General features: G+C 47.1%; 1 protein-coding gene across 4 annotated transcripts in view; it reads right to left on the bottom strand.

The window, feature by feature from the left end:
* The window catches only part of LOC111863535 (histone-lysine N-methyltransferase, H3 lysine-79 specific), a 45,680-nt gene extending 27,444 nt beyond the window's left edge, over window positions 1-18,236 (bottom strand). For all 4 annotated transcript variants that reach the window (XM_023849923.2, XM_023849924.2, XM_023849926.2 and 1 more), the window contains exons 1-4: window positions 18,009-18,236; window positions 17,330-17,370; window positions 3,961-4,035; window positions 3,682-3,745 (exon numbers count right to left, since the gene is read on the bottom strand). In XM_023849923.2, coding sequence (XP_023705691.1) covers window positions 3,682-3,745; window positions 3,961-4,035; window positions 17,330-17,370; window positions 18,009-18,092 — 264 coding nt within the window. In that variant the 5' untranslated portion in view covers window positions 18,093-18,236. The remainder of the gene's footprint in view (window positions 1-3,681; window positions 3,746-3,960; window positions 4,036-17,329; window positions 17,371-18,008) is intronic.
* Between the last annotated feature and the right edge of the window lie 7,765 nt (window positions 18,237-26,001).

Here is a 26,001-nt window from a genome sequence, read left to right as displayed (position 1 = left end):
GAGGGATGCATGTTACGCAGGCACTAGCAACTCAGCATTTTCCTGACGACAGGAAACCAGGGAGACCCGTGTCGAGATAGATGGCCGGCCGCAGGACCTACCGGACAGCACTGAAGCCTCACAGCAGCCCAGTCCGTACCTCGCAGGAAACACCAACTGGTTAACGCTAGTTATTGCGCGCGCAACACAACATAAACTCTACGCGAGGGCAGACTGCACAACGCTTTTCGTGTTAAAGTTCGCGGCAGAAATAGTTAAACACTACACCAACCAAGACATACGGCAAAGTGGAGGAACAGCTCCATAAATGGAGATTAGTTAGTCTCACGCCTCGGCCGCTTTACCCATTGGACCCCTGGACAAGAGGCTCCGGTGCGTGAGCCAGTCTGGACCCTGTGACTCCTGTAGGAATTAAAGCCCGGTTGTCTGTCTAGTGTCTATCGAAATACGTAAACACCATTCACACATTCAGCGGGTAACCTGCTGCAGTGGCACGGCAAATTTTTTCACTGACTTTCCCTCCGCGAACTCTTATTGGCCGATTAGGGGGTGGGCAGGGTGCGAGGGCGGAACAAAAATCAATACGCGCTACGACCCCACCAGCACTTGTCTGCAGCTCATCACGGGTCCTTCTTAACACACCAAGACATATGGAACACAGAAGTTCAGTACCTTGATCACAACAGCCCACTCATTCCCACGAATCCTAAAGCCACCCTCCCCTCCCGTCCTCCTGGTCCCTTCGATGCAGGTTTCCGCGACCGCGACGCTACCCTTGCTGCATTTCACATCCCGCACATCTCATGTCTCCTGATTTGTTTACCATTCTAAAAATATTTACTGAGGAGTTCAAATTGCGAAGCTCCTCATTATGCTATTTTCTCCAGCCTCCTGTCATTTCAGTTCTCTTCCCCTTACGCCCACACAAAACAGGTAAGGCTGGCACTGTAGAATTATTTTACTGGGTCAATGAAGAGCTTTGTACCTTACTGTGTGAGAATGCACAGGGTTGCAAACACCCGTGGCATGAAGATGCGCTACGAACGAGTGTAACGAAACTTCCCCTGCACGCGAAGGGTCAAGCGCACTTGGGAACCATATCCGCTGTGATTCAAGGTCACCAGTCATGCTGCTACAGAGGCTGGGAGCGTCCCGGGGTCATGACCTCACGCGCGGGGCAGGTGACATGGGCGCGCACACATATAGGGGGTCGCCAGCTCAATGTGAGGCATGCCTTTCCGAATGTGCGGTTCGTCTGAACAACCCGCTCTCTTCTGAGATGGCAGAAGTTTACAGACGTGTTTCGGAGATCATGCGGCCTCCGTCTGCAAGGCGGAGAAGTAAATCGAACAAGCAAGCAGACTACTTACAAACTTGTGCACAGGCTAACAGCATGACATCCCACATAACAGTCACCGCCGTGAAAACCCCAGATCTCACGCATAAATTCTGTTTCCACCTCAGAGAAAACACGCGACATACTCGTTACGAAGTCCAACAGGTTTATGCTGTTATAAAGAAGTTCTCCCGCTATTAAACGTGTAGGTACCCTGTGCTAATGAATTGGATCGGTCCCTAACAGGAAGCCGAGTGCTGTTACTGTCTGGCCTGGGGCTTGGGGGATGGAGGTGCCCACTTCGTATCTCGCCCGGAGCACCCGCAGACTATCATGGCAGGTCCCTCAAGCAAAATGCTTCCTTCCGGACTCCTGGCAACGCAGGCTCATGCAGACACTGCTAAGCAACGGAACTGGAACAAGGAACGCCAAGGGCACAGGAGACGTGACGTGACTGACGTAACAGCTCTCCCTTAAGGGCGCTGTCGGTAACACCGGTAACGGCGGCGAAGGAACAGAAAGGGATACAAAAGGCGGCGGCAGTGGGTTATTGTGAAAACAGGACGGCCCTGTATCGCTCGATCCGACTGCCCTCTCCGAGTGAAGGGCTGCAACCTGCTTCACGATGTTCGTCATGGTAACAGGCTCACAGATGGAGGCGAGGTTGTCAGCCTCACGCGCCGGCCGGCCAGAAAGGTTCCTGATACTCATTTCTGTTAGGGGCTTATTACACTCCACGGCCATAGTGCGGCTGAAAGGATTAGGTCAATCGAAAAATGCAATGACCTCATCGGAAATCGAACCCGCGACCTTCTAGCTTGTAGCATAGTGCCCCTATCGACACTCGAACTGCAACACCTCGGTCGTCCATCCAGTACAGGTGTTAAATGATTTACGAACATTATTATCTTGTAATATTTGAGGTTTTCACGTTGATGACTATGAAGAAAGTCTTCTGGGATGTGGCGCCGTGTAGATATTGTGTTAACAGACGTTTAGGAGGAACGTATCGCCCCCATCTTCAGGGTAGAAGAAAAAAGAAGAAAATCCGCAAGCGAGGATTATTATCGTGAAGTCGGGTGCAAGTTCACTAACAACTGGAAGGAACGTGTACGTGAACTACCGGACCGAACCTCAAACCCAGGGGCCAGGGCTGTTGACAGTTGCAACAAACAAGAGCAGAATCCAATCGGCCTCCACAACCCACGAGCTGCGCGCAATCTGCGTGACTGCCAACACAATCCGGGTGGCCACGCCGTACTTGGCTGAATGAATTACACCCGAAGGCCGCGCCAAGATGACGTAGTCTATTGTTGTACATTAATGGCGTCTAGAGGCGTATTTGGGCACGGGGACACTTGCGGGGGGTCCGGTGGACAGGAAGCAAGACGCTCATCCCTCAATCGGAGAATCTGATGTGGAAATGAGTTTCCTGGGGCTACAAGAGACAGGATTCTTTCTGTGTTGACGCTCCGGGCCAGACATGCGTGCTCTTCACGTGAACCGGATACAACCGCCACTCCGATCCGCGTGCTCTTCCCATACACGGTGCCTGTTTCACGAGGACTGAACTGGCCCAGGATGTCATCCAGATGGGTTCTGCCCTATGCAGTTACCACCAGGATAATACTAAAATGGGTTATCAACATGGACTGGACCCATCTGGTTCCGGACGGGAACCAATGCCGCGATCATGTGATTATCGTAATGAAACTTTGGTTTCCACAAAACGTAGGGGNGTGTGCACCCCCCCCCGCGAGGTCACGTCCCGTACCACAGCTGTGAGCAAGACATTAAAATCTCATGAAGATGAGGTGAGAAGTGGAGGAAAGTAAGCAACTACTACTTTACCACTGAACTAGTAACACGTCCAGTATAACAAACTTAACAGAATGGATCAGATTATATTTAATTCTATCTGTTCTATCACAGTAAATCCTCGCTAATCCGAATTAATTGTGAAAGGGGAGGTCATCCGGATTCATGAAGCAAAAGATATCCCTAAAAGACAAAAAAAAATAAATAAATAAATAAATGGAAAATGCAATAAGACAGGCAGTGCTGATGAAAATAAATAACAAAATATCGGTGCAGCGGTTTCTTCCTCTGTTAGAAGTACAATCCAGGGTCTCCTTCATCCAGCTGAAGCCAATCTTTGATATTTCCTTGCGTGGCTTCAGTCTCTCCAGCCGCCCCCCACAGAGCCTGAAAGTCCTCTTGCCCCTAAATCCCACGTGTCTTTTGAAGCACGTGCCCAACTTTCATATACTGATCCGGGTTATCGAGGATTTACTGTACTCCGAAGCGCCCACGATAGCGGGGTTCGTGTTCAGATGTAAACTCACCAGCTGCACTATGCTGTCAATTGCCCTGTTGTACCTGTCACACAGCCCCTTCATGCTGTCGAAGCTGCAACACACAAGGCAAACAGTCAGTTACCGGCTTGACGCTGCTGCAAAGAAAGTGTAGAGAAAATGATAAAGGCGGTGTACAAACGAAGCAAAGCAGAAAAAAATACGCCATAAAAATCGCCATAAAAATATAGAACTGATAAAGAGGGGGAAGGAAGGGAGCAGAAAGAAATAAAAAATAGGGAAAGCAAAATCAGAAAGACTGGAGCTTACCTCCTGGTGTCATAGTCGGCCAGAATGTTGTTCTCCATCGGCAGTTTCAGCTCTGGGAAGTCTTCACACACCCATCTGTAACAACAAAAGCGTACCTGTGAAAGCGAGCGACGTACAGTAAGTACAGCCTGGTGTTTGTTGACAGAATAGTAGTAATTCCGGGACATTCCAGCGGACAGTAGGTCTGATGTTTGTGGAAACGATAGTAAGTAGCTCCTGTGGATTCTTTCTGTAAGTTGTTACTTCAGGGCCCTGCTAGTATCTAGACTACATAGCATCGAACTGTAGGACTGATGAATGATGAACTGGAAAAGTGATCGTGGCCTATTTGCTTCGAGGGACTAAGTAAAATCACGAATTCCCTCAGTCAAGATAGCTGGTGTCGCAGCTGAGATTCGAACCCTGGGCGTTAACGTTAAGCAAACTCGCTCGGTTAGTGTGGGCTTCATATAGGCAGTAACGCAAGATAACCAGACAAATAGGCATGTTGCTACTACAAAATGAACAGAAGACTCGCGCATGCGCAGAACTGCCACCGTTCACCGACTACACACGCAACCGAACTGGGCGTCTATGGGCATTACGGCAGCTGAAGGAACCGGGCCAGTGAACCGCGTACAACGGGACGAGAACGTGCACCGCTCATCCTCAAGGACTTGGTTCGATATTCATCTGTTGCACTGTTACCGGGTAAAAGCTCTCTCCTACTTTTGACCTCACCCTGGTCTCACAGACGGATATGACCGTGTAACCTCAGCATTCGGTGGTTCGCACTGGTTACAACTTAGTTTCTGACGCGTTCGCAACGAAAAGTGGCAGAAATGCGCCAATCGGCTTCTTCGTGTCTGTCAGTCCTGATTATCATACCGTATTGTAGTCTGGTACGCGGTTTACCATCGTTTCGGAGAGACATACAGCCTTCATCTTCAGGGCAGAAATCGCCTTCCCTGGACACTGAAACAGAAACATTGGTAACCAGCAACCAGATTACAAACACCGCAATACGGATGCGACCACACCTCGCTCCTAATTCAGAGGGCAGTGTCGGCATGCTCGCGTCTCAGAGCCTTACGCAGCCCGCCCGTCCACTTCTCACTCCAGCAGCTGGTATCGCGCCACGTTCCGACTTGCAATGTCCGCGAGGGCACCCTGACCTTGGACGTCGTTACGGCCCGGGTGCAGGTACCACGCGACCTTCATTCCGGGCGACCACCGGAACTCCGGGTTCAACGACCCTCCGTAACTTCATAGACGAGGGAATAAGGGAACCAAATGCTAACAGTCGCACAAATGAGTGCACAAGAGGGATGTATGTCGCCACTTATCGGATTTCGGCTACATCTGGCGCTGCGTCTGCATAGAGCTCGCACTGTCATGGGCCTCGCAACTTTCTACAGTAAAAACAAACAAAAATGGAATTTGTTTTGCAAAAAGAAAACATCTGCAACTTTAATTTGAAACAATTTTCTAATTCTGGGACAGCTTCGCAACAATTTGTCACGTCCATTTCGTACTGCGCCAAGTCACAGTAACACACTTAAATTGAGATTTCGGTGCCTTCGTCTTATTTACTGCATGATCCTCCTCGGGCACTCCAAGGGCAGATATTCAAGCAGACAGTTCTGCCAAGCTCTCTGTCCGCGCGACGCGCTTTCCTTACGCGTTCGCAAAAAACTGACGGACATATCCACACGCGCTCACACTCAGACCCGAGATGAACGGATGACGTCACGTCTGCCGACTGGACCACACCTAGGAGGAGAGCGGGAGGCAAACTGCTGGAAACGGATCTGAATTCCCTGGCAATTGGTATCTGCTTCCGGGTCAGATTTATGTTGTGACCCTGTGGGTCGGGACACAGTGAAACCCTAAACACTTACGTAAGTGCACGCTGTGCACGCAACACCTCAAAGCCCTGCTAATCCGGATCGAAATCCGAACAACGAACAATGCTCTTCACAGCTGAGCACATTCTTTACAAGACACGTGGCATTTAGGAAGGCAGATGACACTTGTCTCTTCAGACAAAACTTGACGGTTGCTTCAAAGCTGCATCATTACGTTCAGAAACAAGTACAGTTTCTGTGTCTTCTACCGGTGAAAAAATGCATTGTCTTTTACGGCTTTTAAATAAGGGCTCTACAGTGATATTTTGTTACTTATTTTCATCAGCACTGCTTATTTCATTACATTTCCCATTTACTTGTACTCTAAGTTTTTTTTTTTTACTTTTAGAGATACCTTTCGCGTCACTAATCCGGATGATCCCCTTCCCCCACTGCTTCGGATTAGCGAGGTTTGTACACACGCACACCCCGCTGCGTTTCCTCACACAGCGCGTTTATCTATGTCTTTCGTACGAACCTCACGATAAGCAGAGACTATGCACGTACACAAGGGCACAGCCGCACGACACTCTATAACAGAATTCCTCATTATGTAATTTCCAGGCATTCCTTATCCATTTTCCTCTTACGACACATGACGTCACGCAGCAGGAAGTGACAGCGACTCAGCGCGTGGGCAGTCGGGGAAGCATGACGTACTAGGAACGGGCACGAGATGAGTCGGACAGTCCGCGAATCGATGTCTATCCGTACCGGGAGTCTACACGGTGAGAGCCTAGTTCACAATGAGCCAATGGTTGTAGCACAGTCCTCCGAAACGGTTCCTTGGCACCTTCGCCTTAGTTCCAAGTCCCATGGAAGGTGCGGATGACGGTCCACGAAGCCTCTGTCAACCAGCCAGTACCACTAGTGTGGACAGAATGGCTAAACCAGAGAACACTGGGAAGACCGCTGGACGGGAAGTGTAAAAGAGGCTTCGTTCAGTGGCCTCAGTATGTGTCCTCCGATGGAAATCTCCGCACCTGATAAGACGTAGTCAAACAACCAATTGGCACCGCACTACAGAGACAGGCTATGTCAATGTCTATACACTCTACGTCACAGGAAACGTCATACCTTGTGCGGGCAATCCACAGGGGTACGTATACCGGAAGTATGCTAAAACAAATCTGGTGATTTTCTAATGACGATCTCCACTGGTGATGGCATACAGGCCTACCACCCAGCATGCAATGCAAACCTCACATCTTACGAGGCAAGTGAGTCCAACCCGCAACCACTATCACGACAGGCGCAAAGAGTGTACTGAACATTTGCATAATTTTGGTAAAATGGAACAAGGCTAAGATAAGAAAGATATGTAGCACACTCCGAGAAAAATTTAGTATCAATACCTGAGGGAAAGAGTTCACTTTGAAGAACTTGGAATAAATGGGCGGATAATATAAAAAAAAAGGTCGAAGAGCGAAAGAGACAGATGAAAACTGAATGAAGTCTTCACCTTCATAACTGGATTAGACTGTTGGCTTTTGTCGTCACAGCCATGAACTCTGACCACACAGCGTCCAGTCACTGGCTGGAAAGCTACAAGTCGTGGTCTGAGGTGCAATTCCGGCAAACACCTCGAGTGTCTGGGGCTGATACTGAACTCCGCGGTGCCAGAACACACGCCGGGCTCGCTTGGCACAGGAATATTATTATTACGGCTGGATCGTAAAGGAGGGGAATTCGTCGACCAGCTGAACGACGCCGTAGCGCCATGTTATGACGTCACATATTGTTGTAACCCACTTCGGCGTCGGTCGGATCAATACGGCACCTGCTGAGGGGCGCCGGCAGGCGGCCCACAGAGCCACAAATCTGCGCGCTAAAACATCTGAAAAATGACGACGCACCGCGCGTCTCTTATATAGCATACAGATGATGTCCTGGAGGATAATATTAAAATGCATCTGACAAGAACAGGGTGTGAGGATGTGGACTAATTCGTATAGCTCAGGATACGGACCTGTGGCACGCTCTTGTGAACACGGCAATGAACCTTCGTGATAAAAGAGGGAAGAGAGAATTTCACTAGCTGAACAACTAGCAGCTTCTCACCTTGTTCATGTTGTTAGATGATTTCCAGTTTATAGAACTAGAACACTGCCAAATTTCATCACTATCCGTCGAGACAGAACAGAGCTGTTTCACGTACCAAGTAGCAACGAGTTACAGTAGTCTGAACGTGTTAATATGAATTGGGTTCAGCTGGCTCGGCACGTTTTCACTGTAGCGTGATGTCATTCTTAGGGACCCTGAGGCTCACAACAGCCTGCCATCTTCACGGCGCCGTCGGCAACTAGACTATATACCCTCCAAAGGTAGGATAACAGACCAACGATCTACTGGAAAGCTTGGACGCAAGTGGTCGTGGCCGCATACTATCTAACCATTTGCCTGGAGGGACTGATAAAAACCACGAAAAAACCTCAACCAGGAGCGCCGGTGTCCCAGCCGAGGTTCAACCCGAGCACCTCCCCAATACGGGTCTAGAGCGTTACCGTTATGCGAACCCCCTCAGTTGTCTTTCCCTGGGGTTTCCTACCCAAATTATTATGCACTTCTTGTATCTCCCGCCTATGACGTACGCGAAGCATGCAACGGCGACGAGTGGAAAATGGAAAGGAAAAGAAGCCATGCGACGGGCTTTCCCTGTCGCGTGAAAATTCCCGTGCAGCCCGCGAGACACGCATGGAACGGTAAATCGACCAGCTGATCGCATAACAAGTGGGCCACTGGTTCGAGGCCAAGTGTCTCCTCACCACTTGCTTCACAGCGTCTGCCGAAATGCGGTGAAGAGCAGCCGGAAGTCAAACCGGGTACCTCCCGACTGCAAGTACGTACGACGGTAGATGAGATGCAGAGCTTACCTCGGGGAGAACGGGGATGGGGGTGTTTACCAAAGCTGTCAGAAGCTAGTCTAATTGTTGTCTGATCTGTTTTCGGTCATTTTTATTGTTGCATAGAGTCGACTGGAAGGAACTGGCTGTGGCCCAATCCTGGTACTGTCCCGGCATTTGTTTGGAGGGACTGAACAAAAAAAAAAAAACACGAAACTCCCCAGTCAGGATGGCAGGTGTATCGGCAGAGATTCGAAGCGAGCACCTCCCAAATACGCAACAAGAGCGTTGAAGGCGTGGAATGGCACGAGGGGTGCATCCGAAGGAGTCGGGAACGCAGAGGTGCCGTGGGACCCGACCGAGATCGCACTGCGTGACAGCTCAGGTTCAGGGCTCAAAAACACCTAACTGAGCGTCCCTGGCATGCCTTACCGCAGGGAAGGCCAGACGGACACGCAGACCATGTGCGAATGCCCAGACGCTAGTCTAAGAATGTTCAATCGAAGTCTCTCCCATATGAATCGAATGGTTTGGGGGCTGATACCAGTTCACAGAGACTTGACCTCCACACAAAGCCAGCCGCCTTGCCTTACTCTGCGAACACGGAGAGCACCGCACATTTCGCGGAGAACAAGATCACAAGGAAATAAGCAAACAAAACACTAGCACAAAAAGCATTTTATTTAACGGCGTTTGATCAACTAGACGGGCCAGAAATCAAAATCGGTACGTCCAGAAGCGTTGCACCTTGACAGAAAACTAAATTTGATGGAAATCTGGTAGCGTGCCCGGACTGCGCGCGGTGACAGGGGACAACGACCCACGGAGCGCGCTGTCGCCTACGCCACTGCGCATTCCACTGGCATCCATTGTGAAGGGGCAGGCGCTTGACCTCCAAGAGGCTAGCGGCTGAGTAGAACCACGCGGGAGCAGCTGTCATCGCTGTATTAGCGCCTCTGGACCCTACCATGAGCCAACTGAAGCCAGCCCTCAATAGCTGACCAAAATCCGTTGTAATGCTATGATTTCACCTGACCATTTCCAGCCACCCTATATCGCCGTGAGAGTGCATCGTATTTGGAAGATCCGGGTTCAAATATTGGCCCTGAGACTAAGGTCTTTCCTGTTTCTCCTCGGTTATTTACCACTGTGCTCTGAAGGGCAAAGAGAAGCTACTTCAGCTAACCTGGCCCTTGTGAGATACTGGCTGGCGGGTAGAAGGAATTACTGAGCTTCTGAGAACAAGAACTCGTATGCTGCAGTGGCGGATCGATTCACGGACTCCTAAACCGTGTTGGCAGGACTGGGTGCAACCCTACGAGGCCCCTACAGCGAGTGCACTGACTCAGTGGTCCTGGAACAGACAGGGGGAACTACCTACCGCACAGTTGCTTCCTGACACATGACGCACCGCACACGTCACAACCTCACATAGTTATACCACTTTACAGTGCGTGGATACACACCGACTGCCTTCGTTAAAGACGCCAATTGAATGGGCACGAAATAAACTGGTTGTGGCCGATTTTATAGTGTATACAGCGGTATTCGGGAGGTGCCTGGTTCGAATCTCGGGCAGTAACCCAGTGTTCTACAGGAAAATGCCCACCAATCTCTCAATAAAATGACCCAGAAGTGCTGGAGAGTGACAGCAACAGACAGGTGTCCCTGTGCTTACTGAGACGTGTGGACGTACAGGTCAGTGGTCAGCTTCACGCCTCGCCCGCTTTACCGCTCGGGAAGGAAAATGCAGAGCGTATGACTGGTGAGACATGAAGTATGCATGAAAGTGACCACAAATGTGTATGCAGTTTTGGTAGGAGGACATGAAGGAAGAGGCCTGCTGCAAGATATGGGCGCAGATGAGGGTGTAGACTGGACTCAAGTGGCGGGGTCTTGTTAACACTGTAGATAACCTTAGGTTAAAATAAAAGACGGGAAAAATCTTGACTATCTTAGCTTCAGAAGTTCTGGTGACGTGGTTCCGTCTAGACATCAGCGGCGAGGGAAACGCCAAGTGCAAGTGTTGGCAGTTCGTGACCACAGATCAATGGTCGAGCCAGCAGCAGGTAAATTTTACGCGAGCTGCGGCTGGTTGTTCACCCCGCGCGCCAAGGTCATTCATAGCTAGCAACACCCCCCGACTGCTTCTTCCACCATTTGACGCCTCTTATCATCAACTGACAAACTTACACAAGCTGCGACAACCGTCATATAGGTGGACGAATGAGGTTTGATTCCCGACAACAACACTGTGATTTTTTGTCACCGTCACCGAAAAAGCGCTAAAATACAAATAAGAAGAAAACAGTTCTGTCAGTCTCTACAGGAGCTCTGCATTCTGCCCACACAGTGCATTTATTTATGTGTTCCGAATGGTTCTCACAATAAACAGCGATTATTTCCCCAAAGAGCGCGAGCCGGCTGGACGTTGTGTTCCCCGTGAAACAAGAACTGAATTTATTATGTACACGCCATGTATAGATGGAGGAGATCTTGGCTGCCAGTTACTGAACGACTATGAGTCAGCGATCGTACGAGGAAATCCCAAACATCAGCGGGAACTTTCTGCACGTCAGCCGTTTGCCACGCCAATCGGTCTGCTTCGCGCAGCCACCGGCTGCCGCGGAAAGGAAGTGTTCTGATCCACTGCCCGCCATCAACACACTTCTGCCCGGCAAGAAAGAACTGGCGCCCTGTCCATGTAGCCGCGTCGGGACGCAGTGTGGAAACTCAAGTTTCGGGGGAACATACTGCTGCCATCCTCAAGCAACCACTCCACGTCCTCCCCCCACGAAAGGGTGAAATTGTCCCTGTCCGTAATTCAGCACGAAGACATGAAGATGAGTTGGTGTGGGGAGTGGAGAGACAGCTCCGTACATTCCTTGGAGGACACAGGTTCTAGGGCATGAGCCCCTGGATTTGATATGATCCACCGCATCTACTCTTCGGTGTCCAGAGAGACGTGACTTCGGATTTTCCTGCTGTACTGACACGTATTCATTCCTCCACATGTCCTGCCCGTCTCATCACCATCAGTATGCAGATCTCTCTAGGGGATGTATCGCTGTTATGACGCGTTCCCCATAATGATAGAAGAGTTCTCAAGAATAAATTGAAACGTCGTATCCATGCATAGTTCCGGCATCTGAGTGTCAGTAAGAGTTCGGAAGCAGACGAACACGTTTGGCAAATCTTTTCGTAAGTACAGGCAAGCTGTTCCTGCTATCACCGTACAGCCTGGTAGGGACCGGCAGAGCTGGGGACGGGGGATCGCGGTGACACAAAGCTTAAGGAACCGTCAGTTACCCTATTAGTGAGTTGTAATTACAGAGTACCTGTTCACCTGTTCACTGGGTACAGGGGATACAAGCGGAGTAGGTTGTAAAACTGACCACTCACCTCCATGAATGCGTGGAGCTGTATCTCCACTCCCCATGCGACTTCATGGCCTATTGCCCAATTAAGTACAGAGACAACTTATCTTTTATCTCTACATATATATACTTTTCACGAACCCCAGCTGTTGGCTCAAAGTTCCACACTGCACTTGAGACAGGTTCTGGGGGGTCAGAACCCGACAGGGAACCAGTCTGGACAGGGTTCAGATCACAGGCCTCTGAAATGTGGCGACGTGTAGTCTGCAGATGAAGAACGGAGGTTCTGCTGAAACGCTTAACAGACTATACGGCGTCACATCCCAGAAAACAGCGCTTTTCGCAGTCACTACTACCATGAGAAGATGAAATATAATACAGTTAAGACAACCTATACAGTAAGTAGAACACTGTTCTGATCCTTAGAGAATTTCTTGCCGATCTGAGCACCAAGGCAGTAGACAGACGGAAACAAATTAAAAAACCATCGAAGTAAAGTAAAGCTATCCCTGTAACAGACCGTGGATGTCGATAAGGTTGTGAGACGTCGAGGCTACCACATTTTCTAGACAGTCGGCTCACAGATGGCGGTAATGTTGTCAGCCTTACGCGCCGGCCGCCCTTTACCCCCAAGAACATTCCAAGAAGATTCCTGGTACTCATTTCTGTTGGAGGCTGAGTCGACCCCAGGGCCATAGTGCGGCTGGAAGAATTAGGTTAACTGAAAAAAAATCCAATGACCTCATCGGGATTCGATCCGGCGACCATCCGGCTTGTAGCATAGTGCCTCAACCAACTAAGCTACCGACAAAATTGGTAACAGAACGGTTTTAGGTTCAATCATCACAATCTCCACGTCGACACACACCAGCACCTAACCGCCTGAGCTATTATGCATAGCGCAGCAACATTAAACAAATTGAATTCCCTGCCAATATGTTTCAGCAGTGTTTTCGACAGCTATATCAACGTTGGCAGACTTGCATAGCGGCCAACGGCAACTGTTTTGAGGGCCCATGTGCCTCTGCGTACGTGTATGTGAATACCTTGTAATATGATGCGATAAAACCACATTCCACGAACTTCATGACTCTACCAAGAGTCATGAAGTCATGTGTGTGTGTGTATATATGATTTCAACACGTTGTATGGGTTGAAAAAAAAACAATGGTTTAAAGGTCCATGTCTCATTACTTACACAAAACGTTATCTGGTCTGACACTTAACATCACCTTGCATCTATGAGGGCTATCCCCCCCCTCTGGTGTACACACCAACTTCACCCAACAGAGGAGTCAGTCTCCTTATCAACTGCAAGATAAGATACGCCGCATGTGGCCAGAGCAATCAGCCCTTTCCCCGTTACTGCCTCATTCTGGCAGCGGCTCAGGTCATGATTCAAAACAATGTGTAAGGACATCGCAGTCAGTGGGGTGCCTGATGAACTGCAAAGGGTTTCAAGGGAAGTGGCCACCAGAACCTAGCACTTCCTCAATACCAGCCCACACGGTGTCATGATGACAGTCCGGATGAAGTGTGAGCACTAGGAACAACAATCAATCACGTGTTCTGGGAACTGATGACACAGAGCCAAAGTGCAGTGGGCATCATCGCGCTGTGTGATTCACGGCGGCCACATAAAGCTCCTTCCTGACACGTCACGGCTCCTGCTTTCCTAGTATCATGACTCCCACTGGGCTGACGTTTCGGCAAGCCCAGACATTACACAGGCTTCAGCGTCTCGAACTGGATGCTGGTGTCTCAGCTGAGATTCAAACCAAGCATCTCCTGAATACAAATCTACAGCTTTACCACTAAATGACCTGCTCGGTACAACATACCTATCTCCACTGGCTGTTCTGACCCTCAAGACACCGAGCCCCATCCAACCGAATGAGTCCACTTGTTAGACTCAGAACACGTGAAACACACTCACAAAAAACTACTACCTTCTGGGATATGACGCCCTGAAGTCTTGTAAAACTTTACCTCTTTCAAGTTAATATACTGCCCCCCCAAGCTGCTTGCTTTGGACTTCAGCCCTGAAGATGGACGCAGTATATTACTCCGAAACGTCAGCTAACTTCCACGCCACTATCCAGCTTGTCACAACCCACGAGACAGTAAGTACCCTTCAGTCACTGCCATTAAAACCATAAATCCAACAGACATTACCAGTTCCTGAATCTGTAAACAAGGAGCCCTGCTCCAAAGACGTTATTAAAGTATCTCAGTCCTTGGCAGTATGACCTGAAGAGGCCAGTACTGATCTGTGAGCCACATTCGGAGAAACACACACAGAGCACTTACTGGCTTTCATGCGCATTAATGGTGCTGACACTGGCAACTGGACAGCTCAATCTCGGACTACTACTGTACTGTCCCCGTAACATATTTCCTTACACTACAATTTAATATTCCCTTCTAACTTAAATAATTCCCTTCAATCACACCACAAACATTTTACATTATGTTTCTGTTTTGCGCTTGGAAGCCACACACACACACACACACACACACACACACATGGTCTGCCCACTGACAGTGACACACGTACTCCAGCAACAAACAACATTCAAATCATTTCCTATCCAGTACAACACTGCCACCAGATGGTTACCACCTGGCTTTCCTCAAGTTAAAAATATCCAAGGCCATTGGCAAGAAAAGACTAGGAAAAGCTGAAAGTCTTAAGAAACAGTTGCCAAATTGGTCAACAAACTCTTCTGCTTTCCTGCTAGCATCAGACAGGGCATTTCATCAGGCATGGGGCTATCACTGCAGACATGAAGTGACCCACGGGGGCAAGGTCCACATGACATCAATGCCCATTACAAATTCTTGTGCAAGGAAATCTTCTCAAAATCACACTTTAGTCAGTCAAGACAGATTTTGTCTCTATCCAACAATTTAACGATGATGTTCCTATCCCCTCCACCCAGTAGTACATATGGATATAGTGTATGACAGAGAACACCCACTGATAATATGAATTTCACTCCAAACTCTTGCATATACAGGGTTTCTTAATGTAATTCTCATACAGGATAATTTTCTTTAATCACAACAATAAACTTGACCTCACCATTGTACGTCACACTGAAAGCTAAATTGGGCCACGTAATGTAACAAATACCAGACTGAACTACTTAATATGCACATGGCACTAGAGAATCACAATGCATCTCTTTATCAGTGTTATTCTTTTAGCAATCATGGCCTACTTTAACCTAAGAAACCTGCATTTCTTCTAAATATTCACTCTATTCCTGACAGGAAACATTACGCCTCCGCTACAGAGCCCAACCGGTTACTGCTGTTTAGGGAAACAGTCGCTGTTTGCTGTGAGAACCACACGGAACACACAGATACACTGTGGGCAGAATGCAGGGTTTCAGTGTGTTCAGTCCGTACCTCACAGGAAACATCACGTCTCCACTACAAAGCCCAACCGGTTGCTGCTGTTTGCTGAAACTGTCGCTGTTTATTGTGAGAAAAACACGGAACACACAGATGCACTGTGGGGGCAGAATTCATTTTTTTAATGTTAAAGAATATGGTATATACAGTTACCACTGTGCTTTATAAATGATTAAAATTGAAAAAATCCCCTTCATTCAAAACACCTCAAATAGCCACATTTGTGCAAACTTATGAGCTGTAGAGGTGGGGAGGTTATGGGTGGCTTGCTCAATTTACATGATGAGGTAAGTATGTCGGTATGTTAATATTCCTGCATCTAGTTTTAATTAGTCATGAATCTGGCAATGCTGAATCAGAATTTTGTGCTGTTGTCAGCATGACATTTCACATTGTCCAAAATATCTTTGGGGTGCCGTGCAGATAATCATGTCACCAACAGTAACCTACCAGAGGTCCATTGCACAGGGACTTCTGCAGGTCTTCGAGCACCGTCTCCTTTACGTACCTCACCAGTGTCAGACAGTCCAGTTCAGATGAAGGTATAAGAGGGGAAACTTTCTGACAGTGACACACAGTTCCAAAAAAACATCTGAGCAGAAGCACCAACAGCATGGTGCACAAGAGGAGCATTCGGAGATTCTTCATGACATTGCTGAAGTTGAGAAGTTTGTGGAGAACTGGCAAAACAGAAATCATATGCAGCAGCTTAATCAGATGTGTGAAGAATATGAAAGACTTCAACAGACTATGAAGGAAAGTATGAAACGGCCCACAGCTTCTGACTAAATTCGCAACTTACTCAGATGAAAGCCTAAAGAAACGAAGGAATCTTCAAATGATTCATCAGGAAGCTACCAAGGAGATGGAACAAAGACCAACAAACAATGCTGATGTATATGTTGCACTTCCACAGAGCTGCCTACACTCACAGATGCTTTGGACAGAGAATACAGCATTTGCACGTTCATTAAGATGTGACTACTTGCAACTTGCAACATTTCACTCATCCAGCTCTGCCATTTTGTTCTATTCTTCTGCTTTTAAAGTAGGTTAATGAAACTTGCATCTTGGGGGTAAAGGGCAGCCAGCGCATAGGGCTGACAGCCTTACCGCCATCTATGAGCCGACTGTCTAGAAAATGTGGGAACTTCAACATCTCACAATCCTATGGGCCTCCATGGCCTGTTACAGGAGGATACCTTTACTTTTTTTTATATTTCAAAGACTAATTACAACACAAAATTTCAAACACCAGTGTTCAATTCTGCTACAAAAATTTTGTCATTTGAAACCGCTGTATTACAAGTTCATACTCTGATTTGTATCTTAATGACTGACTTCACGAAATACACAGACTGGTTGCTTATTGCATGTGAACATCATGAACGGCAGTGGGGACGTATATTTCATAGTACTATCGCAACAACCGACACATTGGGGAAAGGCTAGGCACGGCCCCAAAAAATCATGTACCAACCCATAATTAAGTTCAGGCACAATGTTACTTCAATGGCTGATAGAGATTTCACGATAAAAGTGCAGAATATATTTTTAAACTTAATCATGGGACACAAAAGATAAGCTTTTCTTAAAAAACTGAGTTAGCCTCTGAATGAACCTACCCAACTACACTGTTGCAAATTTCTAACATACACAAAGCTAATCATAGACTCTTCCTATATTTTCCAGCATGAGCCATGTTCACAATTATATTCCACATAGAAATTAAGTAACAGTTAACGAAAATGAAAACACATCAAACTAAGCTTTCACTTCCATATACAGCTCAGTGCTGAATGGGGAGAAGTCCCAATAATGTGACACTGTAACAGGTATTTACCTTATGGTCTCCACTATCTCAAGGGCACCGTCATGTTTATCCTGTAACAAAACAACCCAATTACTTTCCACGTTTAATCTCTCGATAAATGTGATGTTAAATTGGTTACATTGTTTCATAACACAAGTGTTTTCTATTCATATTCAGCACAACTACATATTGTATCATAACCATCAAGATGTATTTAGGTCAACACCATTTTAAAAAATGCACAGAAGAATTTGCCTCTTCATTCCCTAATCCGTTATGCGAAGCTACGGCAGACTTGCGTGTATTGGCTCTGGATGTGTTTATCAGTGCATGACCTACTTTCGGGTGCTAACATGGTTCTATCAGCTTGAAGCCACTGAGGTACGACGTAATATAAAACAATGTATATTCGGCAGCCAAACTCATGCCACCGGGTCAGAGTGGACCGACCCATTCGTCTCGAGCCCTACATCCCGAAGTTCGTAGCTTGCTGCTGTGCGCCACAGGCTGAACCAAAGATAATGCTTCACATCGATTTATTAACACCTTTATATCGGATACTGCTGCAATTATTATTAAAGTTATAAATTATAACATGTAGATTTCAAACAGAAGTGTTTCTACAATGATTTGTTCTTATTCTCATTCCACTACTCTCATTAGCGTTTGTTGGGCTTCCTACGGTCAGCGCAATCAACTAACAACTTACCGAGCCAGTTCCGACGGTAAGGGGCCATTGATAAACAACCGCCTCTGCTCCTGCGGGGCTGTGTAGTCGCAATTCAAACGCCATTTCCACAAATACACAAACCCTTTTCACACTTAACACACACTTCACCAATAACTTCACTTATAAACTTAATCACTGATACATTTTCTCAACACGACCGCACTGACTCCCCTCCTGGCTACACGCCATGATGGGGCCGTCGTAACATGGCTGACTCCTCAGCTAGCGCAAGCGCACATCGAAGAAATACCTGATTGGCTGATGTGGCAACCGAGTTTATTATTGGATGCTGACGAAAATAAACACATGATTGGAGAACATAAATCCGGCAATTTTTAAATGCATTTTTATTGCCTTGAATTATCACGTGGAACAGCATGACGTGTTCTCCTCTACGATGTAACTTTACTACGAATGCTTTTTGTTCTATGCTCAGATCTGAAACACCGAAAGTGTGTACTGCTGTTACACGTCTCGCATAGCATCAAGGTATGAATCCATGAACCTCAATGGCAATTAATTAGTATAAAAAGTTATATAAAATCGCCACAAGAACCTGCTTAAGAAAGTAGAATTGACTTCTAAACAAATTAAGGTGTTATTTTAGGCCAGAGTTGGGTGTGTATGCGGTTCCTCATATTCTAACCTAGACATATATTGATGAATGTGGCTCCCTCCCTTCAAATCTCAAAAAGAACACACTTATATTTTCCCAGTTCTCCGCCTATTTAGGTTAAAATACGTCGAATAAAATATTTGCTTAAAGTCAACTCAGATAATTTTTAAAGTTAGAGTTCCCACGCATTAAGAGTGACTGGCTTCTAAAGTTCTGTTCGGAATTTCATTCCACTTTGTCAGTGTGAGTTCATGGAAGCTCAAACGATCATAAATTAAACACGAGTGCAGTTATAACCCGCAAAGTTAACGATTAAAACATAAAGATATCCCCTCCTTGATGCCCTTATTCTTGAAAATACAAAGATAAACGCAACACAAAACGGGGAGTCTTCGAACGAACTGGTTTGAAAGAGAATAATTTCCCCACGGAAGAGATTCATGACGTCCATGACGGAAATACCCCACGTGGTGGAGCATGACACCCGTACTTCGTGTAACACTGTGGTCAAACCAAGGCCACATTCAGGAGGTAGGCGGATCGAATCCCAAGGCCGGCAGTTATGACAAGAATGCATGGTGCTCCTCAATCACTTCCACGTCCGCAGAATCCCAAATGATACGGGGAATAACCACCAGCAGCGCTGTGTTTACATTGCGTACTGCAGACAGACATTTCGTCAGCTCAGTACTGTCAGAGTGCACTTTACAATGGAAACGCGTCACGGCCAAATGGTTCGCGCTCCAATTTCATATTCAGGGGGTACGGGATTCATATCTTGGCCGTACTGAAGTTTGTTCCGCTATCACTCGAACCATGCAGCCATATCAAGTTAGGCTACGACCGCTTCCCTCCACATACTTTACAATTCATTACCCCATCATCCGCGTTGCCATTCAGCACTATAAAGTCCCTGTTTATCTGTCTCCGAGGTGAGGCCATTCTGGGTGTGAAACAGTGCTGATTGGTACCAGCGGTCCAGAGATATATGATGCCTCATATTCTGCATCAACCTATCAGACTATACCTCATCATAAACCAGAATAGTACAAAATAAATTCTCGCCGCTGTGAAAACCTCAGCTCCCCCCCCCTCGTTTATACAGTCTACTAAAATGCATCTGAATTAGGCTTCGGGCTTCGTGAGAAGGTATCATCTAAGTTGATGTTAGTAGTCACAGTTTTCATGAATTAAAAAAGCATCAAGTTCGATCACGCTCCTGCTGACGTCATTAGAGACTCTGCTAAGAGAGGGCGAAGAATTCTAGAAAATTTGCTAGCAAAGAACGCCCATAATGATTGACGTGGATCTCACTGGGATCTCCAAATGTTGTTCGAAACGTTTTCCATGTCATGTGTACGTATCAGCCAGCCCGAATGCAACGCACCCTAGTTAATCGACATCGAACCAAACGAAAAGTGCAAAATTGTTAAGGTCACGTTTCGAAAATCTCCATATTCTGAATTTGAAGTAAGACTTTTCTTTCCATTTTGAGAAATTCAGAGTTGGATTGGTTCAGCATAGAGCAAAATTATATTTGCACCCCCCCCCCAAATGTTAGTGTAGTCTAGATCGCAATAACTAATTAACGCCACGGAGCAGGGTCCTATTTGAGAAGCTAACAATCGCTCAGCTACGCAAGAACTTCCACGTTCAAAAGCACCTGTGTCTAGATCTGTATAGGAAACCATAGCGATATCCTTCGAGGAGTATCGTACACAAAACATGCATACGCTTTCCCCATTTTGTGTTCATTTTAAACACTTTTCGCAGTGAGACATGCATCTTTACAACGGGAGAACAAAAGAGCCCAGGTGTAAAGAAACAATGGAAAGCAGACATCCGCGTGGTAGCGTTTTATCCTGATACCCCTACCGCCTCCTGCCGGAGACAGGTGCGCAGGCGCAACTGCTGGTTCCTGCTCTCGGGCTGTAACAAATGGTGGTTACTTCGCTGCTTTCCTCAGGCGCTATCGGCAATTCGGCACCCCTCACGGAATTAACATGACTCTCTAGTCAGTTAGTGCCAGCAGGATAGCAGGGGTTCGATTCCCGCACGACCTCAACTCTTCTCCTCATTCCTTTGTCCGCATTGCGATTCGAGAACCCGCGCAGTTCCCTATCCAATTGTTACCGGGGGTAAATCTGCCGGAGAGTGAAACTGGTCATTTGCCTCAATCTAGTGCCTAGGTTAGAAACAAGTGGAGCTTCATCTCCACTCATTGATACGCCTTCGCAGCATTGATATGCAATCACAGATACTTTCGTATTTTCCACACGTGCTGCACGCATTGCCCATCTCACCGTTCATTATTCAGTCACCCTAATAATGTCTGATGAAGAACCCAAGTTATAAAGTTCCTTACTTACTCACTCACTCATGGAGCCGAGCCCTTCTTGAGAAGCTAATTCTGCAGCTACTCAAGAATTTCCCAGCGTGTTATGGAACCCGAAGGTTCATTACCGTGTTCACAAGAGCCCTCCACTGGTCCCTATCCTGAGCCAGATCAATCCAATCCGTACCATCCCATCCTATCTCTCTAAGATCCATTTTAATATTGTCCACCCACCTACGCCTTGGTTTTCCCAGTGGTCTCTTTCCTTCTGGCTTTCCCACCAATATCCTATACGGATTCTTATATAAAGTTCCTCACTATCAAAATTTCCCCTTCCTTCACTTCTTCCCCCTTTCGTCCAAATACTCTCTTCAGCACTCTGTTCCCAGTCTACGTCCCCCCCCTGTGAGAAACGAAGTTTCACGATCATATAAAACAACGGACAAAACTATATAGCAGGCAGGAGATGTGAATCGCAGCCCGTAAGTAGCCTGGAATGCTGACTTGCGGTGTCAGGCTAAAATATTTCTGCGAAGCATCTACTGGCCATCTTTGTGTTATGACATTGCTTGCGTTCTGGTGGCGAAACAAGAACATATAAATAGGGGAGGTGCTGGGACAGTATATTAAAATAGGCCACTGCAGTTTGCGTCCGTATCTGACCTGGCGTTTCTAGAACACCATAAGAGGCCACAAGAATCTCGGGACATGTTTTATACAGTGCTGAACTCCTCACGCTACGGAAACAAAACGACATACCCCAGACAGTGGCTTACATCGGATAGGTTTCCTGTTTCCCACGGTGAATGCTTACAGTGAGCCACAGCTCCTTCTCCATTTTCCGAAATCAGCCTTTGGGAAATGTTCTGTTCCAGATTCAGAAGGAAAGAGACCACTGGGAAGACAAAGGCGTAGGTGGGTGGACAATATTAAAATGGATCTTCGAGAGATAGGATGAGATAGATTGGATTGCTCTGGCTCAGGATAGGGACCAGTGGAGGACTCCTGTGAACACGGCAATGAACCTTCGGGTTGCATAGAATGCTGCGAAATTCCTGAGTAGCTGCAGAATTGGTGGCTCCTCAAGAAGGGCTCAGCTTCATTAGTGAGTAAGTCTGTTCCAGATTAAAAACGGATCTTTGATCCATCTGATGTCGTCTACGTGCAGTTCTACCACAACAAAAAGTGACTTTGTGACGCTCAGAATTGTGGCACCTAAGGGAACCGTGACTGAATTTGCCACAAAGAAACCCTGGACTGTTTTCAAACAATTAGGAAATTGTAGAGACAGGAATAAGCGTGTTTCCCCCCCCCCCCTCCCAAAGCAGTGTGTTGTGACAGGCATAAGGGATCACTTTACAAGCTTCACTCTTGTTAACTTTCGGGCCGTTGTATTCTTTGAGTGACATGTAATAAAAGTGAGGCTTGTAATTTAGAGAATATGGCTTTCTCCACCAGAGGCGCTATCGGCTACGTAGAAAAAGCACGCGGCCACCAACAGCGTGCTGACCCCTGCATTGTCAATCCGTTTCCTAACAAATGACAAAGTAGTTGAAAGTTTTTTTAGATGCCAAGGGATGTGTGATCATAAAAGAAAACACAAAAGACGAACAGGGTAACTGTCCACTTCGCGATGTTGCGGGGTTTGCTTTGTCACATTCTCTGAGATTGCACTTTTCGTCACGTAAGAAAGGAAACCTTCGAAGTGCAGAGATTACGAAATATATCACATAAAAATACAGTCGAGTCTTCCCACACAATGTACATGTTCGCTTAGTACGGTTTTCCCTTAAACAGCATATCTGTAGGTCTTCGTAATGTGGACGCAGTTTGCTTTCTGTGAGGTAGAAACTGGGTTTTTAAAGATTATTTAGATGCACTCGAAGGCTTCAAAGAGTTAATAACGCTTCTGAGGCATCATCAGCTTACAATTAATGGCCGTGCAGCGACCGTTGGCGCAGGTGCGATACTACCGCTGTCTGGTGGCAGCCGGTGAGCGTATAGGGTCACCAGTGTAAACATGCGCCGGCAGAACGACATTCCCCCAAACGAAAGAACGGGTCATTGGACGAGCGGCTCCGGTTGTGTGAATAAAAACAGATGCCTGAATAACTCGTTGACAAACAAGTCGATAATACTTGAGATGTAATCTCTGTCCTTCGTACCATTCAAGACTAACTCTGGATTTTTCCTGCACAGTGTATGATTCTCACAAGAAACCGCGATTACTTCCTTAAACAGGATCAATCGGTTTTTCTCTGTTACTGAGAAGAAACGTTTCCTGTGAGGTACGAACTGAATTTTTATATACTGTGTTGATGATCTCCACACCCCACTTCTTTACCTTTTTCACTTCCCAGAGCTGTACCCTTTCTCAAACGCACCGCTACCAGAAGGGCAAGCGTTCACGGCCTGGGAACCTTCAAAGCAGCAAAATTGTCTCCCCCCCCCATCCAAAAATGTTGTGCCTCTAACTATAACCGTCCATCACTTTCTCTCACTCTCTCTCTCTCTCTCTCTCCTTCTTCACACAGCTAATGAACAAAGACAGGAACAAGGCACAAGATGTTTAAAATGGTGCAGTACTCAATCCGCCCTGCGTGTTAGAAGAGCGACTAAAGCGACTATTTGGCGATGGACGAAGCAAGACGATAAATGTAACTATGGGAGGAAGTGTCTATCCAGTTTAAGGCACGCACCAGAAGGGACTGAAGAAAGCCACGAGTTACATCAGTCGGGGTGTTGGGATTTGAACCGGATAAAAGTAAGATGCATTACCGCTGCGCTAACCTACGTGGGCCCGCGGGATGTGGGTCACTGGGAACAAGTGAACAGTGCTTCCCGCCCGTCACACGTCACTGGCCTGCTTTCTGAACAATTGGTTCATCGCCGTTACAACGAAAGTCCTTCACTGAGCCAGCTCCATCCAGGCGATCCAGTCAATATCACCGGCTCCAGGCGCTACTGGCTGTCGGTGTGAAGCAGCTCGCATCTGAGGCTGTAGATTTTAACGAAATTTGGTTCAAAGAAATGCAACTACAAAGTTTCTTAAGCAGAGTTCGTCTACAGATCATACTGAAAGGCAGAGATTAAAATTCTGGATGTATTTCTGCGGTTCTGAATAAATTCAGGACGGTCAGCCAGCACTTCAGTGTCGTCGGGCGAAATAAATTTTGGTTTGTAAGAATTGGTTGAGGCATTATGGAAGGAAGGCCGCGGGTTCAATTGCCGTTGAGGTCACTGGATTTTTCAATTGACCTAATCCTTCCAGCTGCATTATGGCCCTGGAGTCGACCCAGCCTCTAAGAGAAATGAGTACCTAGAACTTTCCTGGGGGTGGGGGGGGGGGTAAAGTGAGGCCTGCGGAAGCGTGAAGCCGACAACCTCACCCCCATCTGTGGGCCGATTGTCTAGAAAATGTTTGAACCTCGACGTCTCACAACCCTGTGGGTCTCAATGGTCTGTTACAGGGATAGCTTTATCTTTTCTTCTTTAAGAATACCACGTTTGCGTAGAGAATGATTTATGTGAGCTGAAATCGAAAAGAAGGAAGAGGAAAATAACAGAGAAGGATGGGAGACTGTCGCAAAGGAGGCCAAGGTTGCATACAACCAAAGAGCGAGCATGAATTAGAACTTTGCACGAAACTCGAACCAATGTCCTGTACGGCACATAAATGGGATCTGAGATTCATTTCTCTATGAAGACTTCTGTCTTCTAGAATACAACGTGGTGTACGCCGGTGAAAGTTAACCGGCGTTTCGGAGGAATATAGAGCCTCCAAAGTAACCAGGAGAAGCAAGCATCAAGTAAACCAATCGCAGAAGAAACTCCAATACAAAACATACTCGTAGATCACATTACGATCTGCGGGATTCGTTTGGAAATTATTTACGGTTTATCTGCGCGACTGGCTTCCCGGTTGCGGACGTGTCTGTCCAGGGCACATGTACTCCACTGGGCGCCTGGAGGAGCCAAAGAAAGGCTCCACACCGATATTAGAACCAGCCTCTCACAGCTCACCCCATCTACTGCCGAAGTTAAGAGTCGTGGAGCTACACCTCCACTACCCCATTCGTCTTTAGAACTGTACCTTTTTACCTTTGCGGGGGCAGTTCGTTTGGTGCTCTGTTATTCAGGGAGTCAATTAGTGAGATGGGGATGAGGTTGGCAGCACTGCCGTTCCCACGATACAGAGCGGGACGTCTGTCCTGTTTTCCACCCCAGGCGGACTTGCACCCCTTTACTGCATTGGGGAGGGGTGATTACAGCTTTCCATGACAACGGAGTGTGGAGGTCACGTACGCCATGACTGCTAAGGTGATGGGCAGGGAACAGCAAACAAGGGACAACTGTCGCTCCGTAATTACAGAGCTACAGAGAAGTCTACTTGCTGGGCCTTAAGCACGTCTATGTGACGCCGTATAGTCCGGCGAAAGTTTACTGATATTTAGATGGAAGCAATACGTTACTGCGAAACGTCGGTAAACTTGTATCAGGCTGCATGGCGTCACACCACATCGTAGTCACCAAGGTCAGAACTTCAGATCAAACAAATTTATCCATGAGCAATGCCATGCAGTTCTCATCACAACAATTTTAATATTAAAGTAAAAGTAAAGCTATCCCTGTCACAGGCCGTGAAGGCCCATAGGGTTGTGAGACGTTGAGAGTCCCACATTATCTAGACAATCGGCTCACAGATAGCGGTAAGGTTGTCAGGCTTACACGCCGGCCGCGCTTTACTCCCCAGGAAAATTATTTAATTAATTCCTGGTACTCATTTCTGTTAGAGGCTGAGTAAACCCCAGGGCCATAGTTCAGCTGGAAGGATTAGGTCAACTGAAAAGAAATCCAATGACCTCATCGGGACTTGAACCCGCGACCTTCCGCCTTGTAGCATGGCCAATTTTAATATTATACTCCCAATATTGTATTTAAGCGTTCACAAAGTATACATCGGTCCACACTGCAACTTCTTTACTTCTCCGCCTCCTTGTCACTTTCACAACATTGGCCAT

Source organism: Cryptotermes secundus, unplaced genomic scaffold, assembly GCF_002891405.2.
Source record: "Cryptotermes secundus unplaced genomic scaffold, Csec_1.0 scaffold184, whole genome shotgun sequence".
Taxonomy (NCBI): Eukaryota; Metazoa; Arthropoda; class Insecta; order Blattodea; family Kalotermitidae; genus Cryptotermes; species Cryptotermes secundus.
This window is presented reverse-complemented; position numbering and strand designations above follow the sequence as displayed.